Genomic DNA, 12960 nt, shown 5'->3' with positions numbered 1-12960 from the left:
TCCTAATTTCCAAAAATGAAGTAAATGAAAAATTGTCCAATAAATATGTCACCAAAGAAAAAGTGAATACAATTATCTAGTAGTACAAGCTAAACAGCAGCTATAATAGTGGCTATTGAGTCTGCAGATTCTTGCCTGGTAACCCTGTTTAGAATAGTCATGTTCCTTTTCGGGAAGGACAGGAAAGATATAGTGCCTGCAGAACAAATTGATGAATTTTATAAGTTTTGGCAAGCTCATTTTTGCTCAAGGCTGGGTTTAGCGCTGAGAAATCCTATAAAGTAACTGCTATGACATTTTACATTGTGACCTAGAATATTTTGGAACTTTTAAAAACTTATGGACAGCTCTGTAATATAAGTTGCGCTCCTAAGGATTGGGTCTGTGCCCTGCCTGGTGCTTCTGGTAGAATATGTGTAATTCAATGTGGCTAATGACACTCTAAGGGAGGGTGTAATACCATCCATTTAGAAAAAGGCAGTGACGTGCCTCCTTTTGAAGAAGCCATTTTTAGATCACAAATGTATTGGACAACTTCCACCTGTCTTTAGCCTCCGCATATGAGAAAATTTTATTAAAAAGGTGACAGGGAATCAGCTTAAGAAGATCCTGGAATAAACAAATCATCTAGATCCCTTTCATTCATGGTTTAGGCCTGGACATGCAAAAGAAATAGCACCAGTCATTCTCGTCAAAGAGCTGGAGGTCAAGTGTATTTCTTCTGAGACTTCTTGGCAGCATTTGACTACTGGAGTGTCTAAAAGAAATGGGATCACTATTCTATAATACTTTTGCTTCTCCCTAAATTGGTGGTTTAGTTGAATTATGATGGAATAGTAATCAAATCTTTGGTTGCTCCAATATGGAGTAACCTAGGATTCAATCTTCTACGTTGTTTAAAATTTATTTGAACAGTTGGGAGATATTAGCTATTGTTTTATGGTAAGGTATCATAAGAATGATTATGGTCTCCAATTGTAACACATCAGACTAGAGATGCAGTTGAAATCTTGAACCAGTGCCTGGATGCCAAGTAGAAATGAATACTACCAAAACTGTGATAAACATCAAGGTCTTCCAGGGAATATACATTGGTTGCTCCAGATGGGTTTGCTCCCATGAAGCACCAGTTATAGCCTTATCTGAGCCAGGAAGAATCAGTGATAGTAACTTTATTATTATTATTATGCAGCAGGAATATTCTTAGTGGAGCTGCCTTTGAAAATAATCTAGAATCTGCAGCTGTTACAAATGCAGTGACCAGGAAGCTAGCAGAGAAACCTATTACTGACAACACCAACATATTTTAGGGAAGCATGTTCTCAATATACATGCTAAATCTTTTGGGACACTAGTATTTAAGACTGAGAGAATCTATGTTACAATGCATTCTATCTATTGTCTTACTTATCAAGAATACATTAATATAAATAAATAAATAATCTAAAAGTACTAGTTGCTTTTCTAAGAATTAAAAGTTAAGTATTTTTCTTCTAAAATTTTATGTATTAACTAAAAAAATGGGCTAATTCCCAGGTAAATGCCTACTGTACTGCAGAATTAAAATTCCAAATTAAGTCATTTATATTGGTGTTTACTTGACAAAATACAAACCTGGGTAAGTTTGGGATCCTTCCTCTTTGAAACCTCAGATCTGTTTCCTGAATAAACATCAATTTGCTCAGGCTTGAAGAGAGAAATGTCATGGGAGCATTTACACTGGCTTTTAATCTGCCGATTAGGATCCACTAGAAAAATACTCTCTCTGTTGAGGTAGTTCTTTGGCATGTGGTTTTCTGAACCAAGGCAATTAGACACTTTTGATGTGCTGAGGTGTTCTTTTACAGCAGTCTGGCAGCATGAACATTCAGGTTGATAAACAAAATGTTTTGGTATTTGATGACATTCATTAGTTGGTGATGAAACATGTGTGGTTAAAAGATCAGTCTCTTGTAAAGCATCTGATCCTAGATGGAATTTGACTTTTCTTTCACCTATTTTCCCTGTTTCATTTTTTTCTGCATCCTCTTTCAAATTTCTTATGGGAAATCCATTTTCAAATAAAGATGCTACTTCAATAACTTGGTTTCTTGGAGGTTTCTGTTTGCATGAATTGTGTGAAGAACAGGTTGGAGAGACATGGTGACAACCACAGCACACTTTCTCTGTGTTGAAGGTTCCTGCAGTTGAATTCCATCTGTTTGAGGCAGTCTTATTGACTTTCCAATTACTATCTGGGCTTGCTCTAGGTTTCCTTCTACCTGACTCTGAAATATCATTGTTAGGAAACAAACCACTTTGTGACATAGTTCCACAGGAGCACACTGAAAACTTCTTCAGGAACAAATCCCCAACTGCTATCTGACCAGTTCCAAAATTCAGTTTTTCCATACTTCTATTATTACACATATTTAATTTATTTGGTAGCTGTTGTGTTTTAGAATGTGCACAACAAGGAGAATGACAGGTGCTGTGTTTACCATAAGATTCCACATGATTCAAAGGATCCCTCTCCATTTCCACACAGGGAGCAGATGAATGCTTACATTCTTTTGGAAAAATATATAATGCTGTAGGATTCCTTCTCTCTGTTTGCAAAGAGGGAACATCTACAAAAGGCAATGTGGTAGGAAATGGAACAGAATAATTATCTGAATGTGGATGAAGTGGAATAGTTGAATTTCTTTTGTCAGTTGGCATATGTGAAATAAATGTCTCATTTGCCCGTATCTTTGAAGTGGGAGAAATACCCTCTTTATATCTTTCATCTCTGTTCTGTCTGCCAGTCCAGCCTAAAAAATAATTCAGTATGTTTTGCATCTTCAAATGATTTTTTTTCCTAATTGGAGAAATATAGTGAAGCCTTTCAAAACTGTTTTTAGGACTTAGCAAATAATGGGAGGAAAATCTATGAATGACTTTGCCTACTCGAGTTTTTCTGTGAGATCTTCTGTGAAGAGTTAGAAACTTTTCAGAATTTTTGTCTTCAGAATGCAGATCAACAGTTAAGTCAAGCAATGGGCTGCAATGGCATTTCGATGTCTGATTTAAAGACACATATTGTTCATTTATTTCTGTTTTTACTCTTTTATTTTTGTCTACAGGCTCAATGTCCAATGTTTTGAGTGAATGAAATTTGGAGAAAATAGATGGCTTACTTTTATATTTTTTGTCTTTTTGCAATGTTTTCTGTTTGGTAAACACAACAGATTTTACAGGTTTGGACACTTTTGGTTTTCTTTTTTGAAAATCAGATTTAACTGGATTTTGCGGTGCTGACTTAAGAAAAAAGTGAGGTAACTGATTTGCCTGTGAATATTTGAAGGGTGGGAAACATGAATATGAGGACCAAAGATTTGATGTAGGTAATGCTTGATCAGAATATACGTTGGAAGAACTAGATTCTGATGGATCTGAATGAGTCCCTAGAAGATAATTGGCTTCATCAATTAGAATTTGAGAAAGTCCTCCCTGCTTTTTAATATGTGTGGTTTGTTTTTGTGGCACTAAAATAAGATGCAACTTCTTAAACGGTTGGTTTTGTTCAGAGTCTTTAAACTGAAAAATTAAAGCATGCCTCTGGGGATTTTCATGCTCACTCACATCTGAAAGTTCAGTATTGCTTGCTAATGAACCATCTGGATATACATTAGTTGCTTCCAGAGTCAAAGAAGTAGTAGGCTCTTCTGAACTGGAATTTGAGTAGGTTTGCTCAGCAATTTGGTTGTCAATTTGATAAGAATATTCTGAGGAGTATTCTGAATGGCTGTTTACTAAATGACTTTCAAAACTGTGAAAGTTTTTAGGTTTCTTCAGATCTTTATTTATTGTAGTAGATACTGGTGATTGTTTGGAATATTTATAGCAAATATTGTCCTCTATTTTTATTTCTGTAGAAGAAACTTGCACAGCTTTGTCTTGCTTTGAAGTTAGAGGGTTACCATCTGATGACTGCTTCTGATGGAATTTATCAAAAGCACAAGCTTCTTTCACTATATAAATGATTTGCCCTTCAATGGAATTTTCAGTAATGATCAGTTGAGGGATTGCTTTATTTAAACTCAAATGGTCTCCATAAGAGCTACTGTATATGAATGGAACTATTTTGCTTGAAAAAGATTTCAGTGACTGGCCATCTGTATTATAGTTCTTACACTTTAGAAATAATTTAGATTCCAGTGATAATTCCTCTTGCAATTTACTAGTGCACTCTCCTTTTTCTCTTTGCAGCAAAGGATTGTCTTTGCAGAAACTTGTACTGTTCACCTGGCTATTTTCTAATATAAGCACTATGCCATGCAATTTCTTTTCCCCTTTTTCTTTTTCAAACAAGCTGCATGAATCAAAACAGAAGTAATTGCTAGAGTCAGTCAAATCTAGGAGGAATAAAGGGAAAAAACAGAAATGTTTGCTTTCTAATTGTTGATTTTTACCAAATTCAGCATTACAACAAAAATGTAAACTGCCTGTACTAAAAACAATAGATTTAGTAACTTAGAAAAAGCAGTGAAAATACCAAAGAGTTTCCTTGTTGTCTGGCATATTTACCTTTGTATGTAACACTTTGTTCCCAACAGTCAGAATAAAAATCACATTCACTTTCTGTGTCACAGTCTGCTAGGTTTTTGCTGGACATAGCATCTGAAACAGAAATATAGTATGATATATGTTTTATTAGAAATCAAAATAAATTTTAAAATGTATCTGACAGTATTTCCATATCAAAAATCGTATCTTAATATTTTTAGTATCTATTTTAGTATCTAAAATAATTTTTAGTATCTATGGTCCTAATTATATTTTTGTCCAATTATTCACATAGATTTGATGTAATGAATTCACATACTTATTAATTCACACACTATACATACAATATATAACTTTAGTTATAATATTCCTAATATATATATTAACAGAATCAGCAATTAAGAATAAAAATATTTTAAGAGATAGAAATATCCTATTTATATGTTAATACCATATGTATGTTTATACGATATAGGAATATATATATATATATATATTATCTATATATATACTAATCACTTTAAGAGGCAATAAGAATACAGCCTATATTTCCTAAAGCATTTCTTGTTCTTTTAACTACTTTTCTCTGATGCTCTACATGTAAGTTTTATTCCTTACTGCAATATGTAAGTTTATCCTCTGAGAAGAAACTATTTTGAATATCATAGACTATTTTTAAATATTTCCAATTTGATTTTATGTCTTCCACAACTATTATTTTGCATAGGGACAACTAATTCAGTGTTTCTTTAGAGTACCCGAGTGTCACTCCTGATTTCAAGTCCTACCTGTAAAACTCTTGCTTTTTCTATTCAATTGTTATTCTTATAACTTTGTGCCAATTATTTATATCTCCTTGTCTCATCTTGCTAAATTTAGTATTTAGTTAGACAAATTTTCCTCTGCCTCCATTGTCTTTTGCTTTTTGCCTTTCTTCAATTATTTTCAGGATATCAATGAGCTTCCCTTTTCCCTTCTTTTGCTTTTTGCATTTTGGGAACTTTAATGACGCAAAATTCAGTCTGGTGGTTTTTAGATATTCTATTTATCAAATCAAATCTAATCCAATCTATTTAATGTGTAATTTTCACTGTGTAACATATAAAATGCTGCTGATGTTGTATCTTATTGGTTTCATGACTCTATTTTCTTTAGTTAAAGTTGTTAAACCATAATTTTGCAAGATGTTTGCAGTCAGCACCAAAGCTTCTCCATCTTTACTTGCAGAAAATTGACAATCAAAAATCATCTTTTACTGTATGTTGCTGAGATTAACTATTATATACTATAATCATTTAATTTTATTTAGCTTTCACCTGTCTAATTTCATATACCTAGGCCAAACATATTAATTATTCCAAATGCTATTTCACATTTGCATTCAGCCCATAATAAATGTGACATTGTTGGTGTTATGTCAACACAGCATCACAAGACATCATAGAATGTTCAGTTTCACTTCCTCTGAATCTGTGGTTGGAATATAGACTCAAATAACTGTAATAGTGCAATGGATTTGAACTGAGATCGGTTATCAGTTTTGGGAATGTATCCAAAGACTGACTTTGGCATCCTTTTATTATTAATGATGGGTACTCTTATTTCCTTGGTCTGCAGAAAAACTGATGCTCCTCTGATGTGACATGATACATTCCATTCCATTTTACTTGCTGATTCCCAAAATATTAATGTTCATCTTGACATTTCTGCTTTGATCACACCAAGTTTGTCTTATTTCCTGGATTTGACATCCCACATACCAATGGTATACATATATATTAGCAGTGATGTATTTAAGTCTCCTTTTGTCTCTGGCTACAACAGTGGCTGGATGTTCTTTCAGCTTTAATCCTGCCACATTAAAAGCACTAGTGCTTTTCATACTTGCTCTGTCCTCTCCCCCAACAGCTTTTTGGATATCTTCCAAATTGGGGGTGGGGAGTATCAAATTTCAGTATCATGTCAACTTTATCCTGGCTGAGAGTATCTTTTTGGTTTTCTTGGCAGAATACTTGAGTGGGTTGCTATTTCTTTCTTAATGATTTCTCTCTTTCTCTCTCTTCTCTCTCTCTCTTAATGATTGTACCTTGGCTGACATTTTTGGAGTGTTTACTTAATAACTGCAGAGTAGGAGTGGTGAACCTAAAATTATGTTGTAATTATATATACACTTCCCTGGGACTAAATCTCATAGAAGATATAATGCTTACTTTTGAATTGATATGTATCGGATTACACTATTAACAAAATTATTTAAATAATTAAATATTTAAAATAAGTAGGCAAAATATATTTTATTGGACCAATTTAAATCAATAGACTAATATGCAATATTTCATCATCCTAAACCGATCTAACTTTTTTTTTAATTTTTTTATAGCACTTACTACATCAAGCTGAACATTAAAGACCAAAATAATTATATAAACTGCATTTGAAATACTGCTATCTGCTAATGGGCCAGATTATTCTCAACTTTCCAGGAATCTACTTCTTTGCATGCCTATTGGGAAATAGGCAAAAGGTTAAAAAAAAAAGAAGATTGCACTGATCTTAACATTCTCCACAAGCTTAGTTTGTTATTACATTAAATGAATGCCCTACCTTGCTCAATTGTATTATCGACACATTCTTCAACTGGCAGAAAAATACACCAACATAAAATGTATTATTATTGATCCGTATCCTGCTTATATAGTCTGAAATTATATAGTCTTCTACAAATAAAGGGTGACAAAGATACTATAATACACATTACATCCATATAAATTAATTCTGGTGAATTAAAAATAATTTAAGTACCTTGTTGATTGGTTAGGCATAAGACAAGGCCACTCTTATGAGGATATATAAGTAACAGGAGAAAAAAAGATGCTGCCAGGGCATGTTGTGCCATGGTTCAATAAAAATGGAGAAATACCAAGTCTCTCAATTCAATTCTTACCACCAATTATAAGTTAGCAACGCTTTGCATGATGCCTTTTTGTTTACAAAAAGTTCTTGCCTCAAAGACTGTATAATTCAAATTTTACACAGAAGAAACAAGAAATAGGTATCAATACCAGGCTGAGCTTCTCTTGGCTAGATAGGATGATGTCTACTCCTACCTGGATAAGACACTGCCAGAGAAACCTAATAGGTGGGAACTACGGCATTGTTTATTTTTGAAAGTGCCTGAAACAGTATTAAAAAAGACAAGAAGAGTTTGGGTTAAACTTGGATTATTATGTGATTATTCCTGTACTCAGCTCTGGGAAGTCCGGGGGAGGGGGAGGGGGGAAGGGGATTAGGGGATAGAAATTATAAAAATTGATGTATTTATATGTTATAGGTAAATAATGGAATTGTATTGAAAAGAGGAGATGCTCGGCTGGTGTCCCAAACTGCACTCGATGAGGTGGTTAAGGAGGGAGATGGGATGTAGGTAGGTGGAAAGGAGGAAGGAGGAGAGGTTGTGGGTCTAGGGCAGGGGTAGGCAACCTTGGCTCTTTTATGACTCGTGGACTTCAACTCCCAGAAGTCCCGAGCCAGCACAGCTGGCTCGGGAATTCTGGGAGTTGAAGTCCACGAGTCATAAAAGAGCCAAGGTTGCCTACCCCTGGTCTAGGGGGAGGAAGGAGAGGAAAGTGAATGAGGGTGGAGGCAAGGCGGGCACTGCCGAGCGTCTCCGAAAATGTACTGACTAGGATCATCTTTTTTGCTTATGTATGTAAATGCATCATATCGGTATTTGCTGTTCAATTACAAAAATTAATAAAAATTTTATTAAAAAAAAAAAAAGACAAGAAGAAAAGGGGGTGTGTGAAAAGGAGAAACAAGGATCTTCTAAGTGAGGGTTATTTTCACATACAGCTATATTTGTGATATGGATAAATAAGAGGAATGAACGAATGCTTCCTTGGGTAGTAAAAAGAAAGAGCCTGAAATTGCCTCATTAGAACTTAGTCCTCCTCACAGCATATTGTTCCAGAAAAGGGGGGGGGGGTCTCCATTCCGATTTTGAACTTCACCTCAACCATGAAGGCAGGACAAGAAGCAACGGATGGAAACTGATCAAGGAGAGAAGCAATCTAGAACTAAGGAGAAACTTCCTGACAGTGAGAACAATTAACCAGTGGAACAACCTGCCTCCAGAAGCGGTGAATGCTCCGACACTGGAAGTTTTTAAGAAGAGACTGGACAGCCATTTGTCCGAAATGGTATAGGGTTTCCTGCCTGAGCAGGGGGTTGGACTAGATGACCTTCAAGGTCCCTTCCAACTTTACTATTATTATTATTATTATTATTATTATTATTATTATTATTATTATTATTATTATATCTGGAGGACCCACGAACGCGCCCTTGGAAGGTTTACTCCTGTTCGCCCTCCCTCCCTGGCCATCCCGTTCCACGACGGAAGCTTCTCCTCTCACCTGCAGGGCGTCCCCTTCGCAGGTCTTACAGGAGTTCATCCATGCGGCGGTGGTGGCGGTGGGGTTTCACCCCAAGGCAGCACCCGCGATGTCAAAGACGCTCCCAAGTCTGACGCGTGACCTCTGCACCCCTCTGTGACCGGACCCCTACATGGTGAGGTCACCTTTCCCGATATACAGCCGTCCTTGCAAAGGAATAAACGCCCGGCAGGCAGTAGCTTGGGTACATAGCTTCCTGGTTGTAGAAATGCCCTGTCATACAATTTTCCCCATCCCGTTCTCTTTACCTCAGACCACATTCCAGTCCCCTCCCTTCCTTGCTCTGCACTAGCCACCATCCACATTCAAATATGGCGCCCGCTCCCGCAAACATGAAAAAAACTCCCAGAGAAACATGCATCGGGTGAAGAGGAGGAGGGAGAGGGCTCCGGAACCCGCCTCCGTATTTACATAGGCTCCGCCTTTGCCCTCGGCATTCGCCTTTTGGTGTGTGGGTACTTTTCCGATATGATTATACGAGGCTCCTGTCAATCAGTGCAAAGGAACACTGGTGTCCGTGGATAGGCTGAAAGAGTAGCCAATCGGTGAGGGGTTATCTGAGCGGACATAGTTGTGGATTCCCGTCTGAGTGGTCTCAGGTACTGAGTGGGTGGGTGCGTGGGTGGGTGGGCGCCTGGGCGGCGGGATATATGTCTTCTGTTTTTCAACGGTTGCAGAGAAATTTAAATCCGCGGAAAGGTCCCGGTGTGTTAATGAGTATCGGTGCTCTGAGCCGAGGATGTAGCGTCCGACGCCTTTCCTTGCCCACTGGAAGGGAGAAATGGGAGGACCCAGTGGTGCCCGTTAACCCACAGTCTTTCTCAGGTGACAAAAAGCGGGGTGCGGGATTTGAGGGCAGAAGGACGCAGAGGAGCGTTTGTCCTTTCTAACAACGATTGGGAGTGGGAGGGAATGGTCTAAAGCAGGGGTAGTCAACCTTGGCTCTTTTATGACTCGTGGACTTCAACTCCCAGAATTCCTGAGCCAGCACAGCTGGCTCAGGAATTCTGGGAGTTGAAGTCCACGAGTCATAAAAGAGCCAAGGTTGACTACCCTTGGTCTAAAGAGTTAAGCAGCTGCCGAGGGCCTTGGAGAAGCAGAAATGGACCGGGACCAAAGCTAGCCAATATTTGGGATGCAGAGGTCAATCCTGAGAGGCAAACATGGCCTCTTTAAAAACTACTATAACGGNCCTTGGCTCTTTTATGACTCGTGGACTTCAACTCCCAGAAGTCCCGAGCCAGCACAGCTGGCTCGGGAATTCTGGGAGTTGAAGTCCACGAGTCATAAAAGAGCCAAGGTTGCCTACCCCTGGTCTAGGGGGAGGAAGGAGAGGAAAGTGAATGAGGGTGGAGGCAAGGCGGGCACTGCCGAGCGTCTCCGAAAATGTATTGACTAGGATTATCTTTTTTGCTTATGTATGTAAATGCATCATATCGGTATTTGCTGTTCAATTACAAAAATTAATAAAAAATTTATTAAAAAAAAAAAAAAGACAAGAAGAAAAGGGGGTGTGTGAAAAGGAGAAACAAGGATCTTCTAAGGGAGGGCTATTTCCACATACAGCTATATTTGTGAGATGGATAAATAAGAGGAATGAACGAATGCTTCCTTGGGTAGTAAAAAGAAAGAGCCTGAATTGCCTCATTGGAACTTAGTCCTCCTCACAGCATATTGTTCCAGAAAAGGGGGGGGTCTCCATTCCTGCCTTCATGGTTGAGGTGAAGTTCAAAATCGGAATGGAGACCCCCCCCTTTTCTGGAACAATATGCTGTGAGGAGGACTAAGTTCTAATGAGGCAATTCAGGCTCTTTCTTTTTACTACCCAAGGAAGCATTCGTTCACCCTATACCATTTCGGACAAATGGCTGTCCAGTCTCTTCTTAAAAACTTCCAGTGTTGGAGCATTCACAGCTTCTGGAGGCAGGTTGTTCCACTGGTTAATTGTTCTCACTGTCAGGAAGTTTCTCCTTAGTTCTAGATTGCTTCTCTCCTTGATTAGTTTTCACCATCAAGTAAATATTCAAATAAACAGTGAAAAATAACACAGCACAAAAAGTTTAGGCCATCTGCATTTTTTTCTTGGCATTCCGCTTTCTATCAAAATCCTTTTCCGGCTTATCTGTGATTTATTGCATTGAGTTAAATGGCTCTCCTATGGATCTCAGAAGATTTACACACATCAGTGATCGTTCTTACTTCCATGGACCTCTGGCGAGCAGTGTTCCAATATCTCAGGGGTTGCCATAAAGAAGAGGGAGTCAAGCTATTTTCCAAAGCGCCTGGAGGCAGGACAAGAAGCAACGGGTGAAAACTAATCAAGGAGAGAAGCAATCTAGAACTAAGGAGAAACTTCCTGACAGTGAGAACAATTAACCAGTGGAACAACCTGCCTCCAGAAGCTGTGAATGCTCCATCACTGGAAGTTTTTAAGAAGAGACTGGACAGCCATTTGTCCGAAATGGTATAGGGTTTCCTGCCTGAGCAGGGGGTTGGACTAGATGACCTTCAAGGTCCCTTCCAACTTTACTATTATTATTATTATTATTATTATTATTATTATTATTATTATTATTATTATTATTATTATTATTATTATTATTATAATATCTGGAGGACCCACGAACGCGCCCTTGGAAGGTTTACTCCTGTTCGCCCTCCCTCCCTGGCCATCCCGTTCCACGACGGAAGCTTCTCCTCTCACCTGCAGGGCGTCCCCTTCGCAGGTCTTACAGGAGTTCATCCACGCGGCGGTGGTGGCGGTGGGGTTTCACCCCAAGGCAGCACCCGCGATGTCAAAGACGCTCCCAAGTCTGACGCGTGACCTCTGCACCCCTCTGTGACCGGACCCCTACATGGTGAGGTCACCTTTCCCGATATACAGCCGTCCTTGCAAAGGAATAAACGCCCGGCAGGCAGTAGCTTGGGTACATAGCTTCCTGGTTGTAGAAATGCCCTGTCATACAATTTTCCCCATCCCGTTCTCTTTACCTCAGACCACATTCCAATCCCTCCCTTCCTTGCTCTGCACTAGCTACCATCCACGTTCAAATATGGCGCCCGCTCCCGCAAACATCCCAGAGAAACCACATTCAAATATGGCGCCCTCTCCCGCAAGCATGAAAAAACTCCCAGAGAAACATGCAATCAGGTAAAGAGAAGGAGGGAGAAAGGCTCCGGAACCCGCCTCCGTATTTACATAGGCTCCGCCTTTGCCCTCGGCATTCGCCTTTTGGTGTGTGGGTACTTTTCCGATATGATTATACGAGGCTCCTGTCAATCAGTGCAAAGGAACACTGGTGTCCGTGGATAGGCTGAAAGAGTAGCCAATCGGTGAGGGGTTATCTGAGCGGACATAGTTGTGGATTCCCGTCTGAGTGGTCTCAGGTACCGAGTGGGTGGGTGCGTGGGTGGGTGGGCGCCTGGGCGGCGGGATATATGTCTTCTGTTTTTCAACGGTTGCAGAGAAATTTAAATCCGCGGAAAGGTCCCGGTGTGTTAATGAGTATCGGTGCTCTGAGCCGAGGATGTAGCGTCCGACGCCTTTCCTTGCCCACTGGAAGGGAGAAATGGGAGGACCCAGTGGTGCCCATTAACCCACAGTCTTTCTCAGGTGACAAAAAGCGGGGTGCGGGATTTGAGGGCAGAAGGACGCAGAGGAGCGTTTGTCCTTTCTAACAACGATTGGGAGTGGGTGGGAATGGTCTAAAGCAGGGGTAGTCAACCTTGGCTCTTTTATGACTCGTGGACTTCAACTCCCAGAATTCCTGAGCCAGCTATGCTGGCTCAGGAATTCTGGGAGTTGAAGTCCACGAGTCATAAAAGAGCCAAGGTTGACTACCCTTGGTCTAAAGAGTTAAGCAGCTGCCGAGGGCCTTGGAGAAGCAGAAATGGACCGGGACCAAAGCTAGCCAATATTTGGGATGCAGAGGTCAATCCTGAGAGGCAAACATGGCCTCTTTAAAAACTACTATAACGG

General features: G+C 39.3%; 1 protein-coding gene across 1 annotated transcript in view; it reads left to right on the top strand.

The window, feature by feature from the left end:
• The first annotated feature begins 9669 nt into the window (after positions 1–9669).
• Positions 9670–12960, top strand: part of GSS (glutathione synthetase) — a 22124-nt gene continuing 18833 nt past the window's right edge. The window contains exon 1 of the mRNA XM_015813783.1: positions 9670–9806. Coding sequence (XP_015669269.1) covers positions 9695–9806 — 112 coding nt within the window. The 5' untranslated portion in view covers positions 9670–9694. The remainder of the gene's footprint in view (positions 9807–12960) is intronic.

This window comes from Protobothrops mucrosquamatus, unplaced genomic scaffold (genome assembly GCF_001527695.2).
Source record: "Protobothrops mucrosquamatus isolate PMUCROS unplaced genomic scaffold, P.Mucros_1.0 scaffold194, whole genome shotgun sequence".
Classification (NCBI taxonomy): domain Eukaryota; kingdom Metazoa; phylum Chordata; class Lepidosauria; order Squamata; family Viperidae; genus Protobothrops; species Protobothrops mucrosquamatus.
The sequence above is the reverse complement of the archived record's forward strand: the minus strand, read 5'-3'. Positions and strand labels throughout refer to the sequence as shown.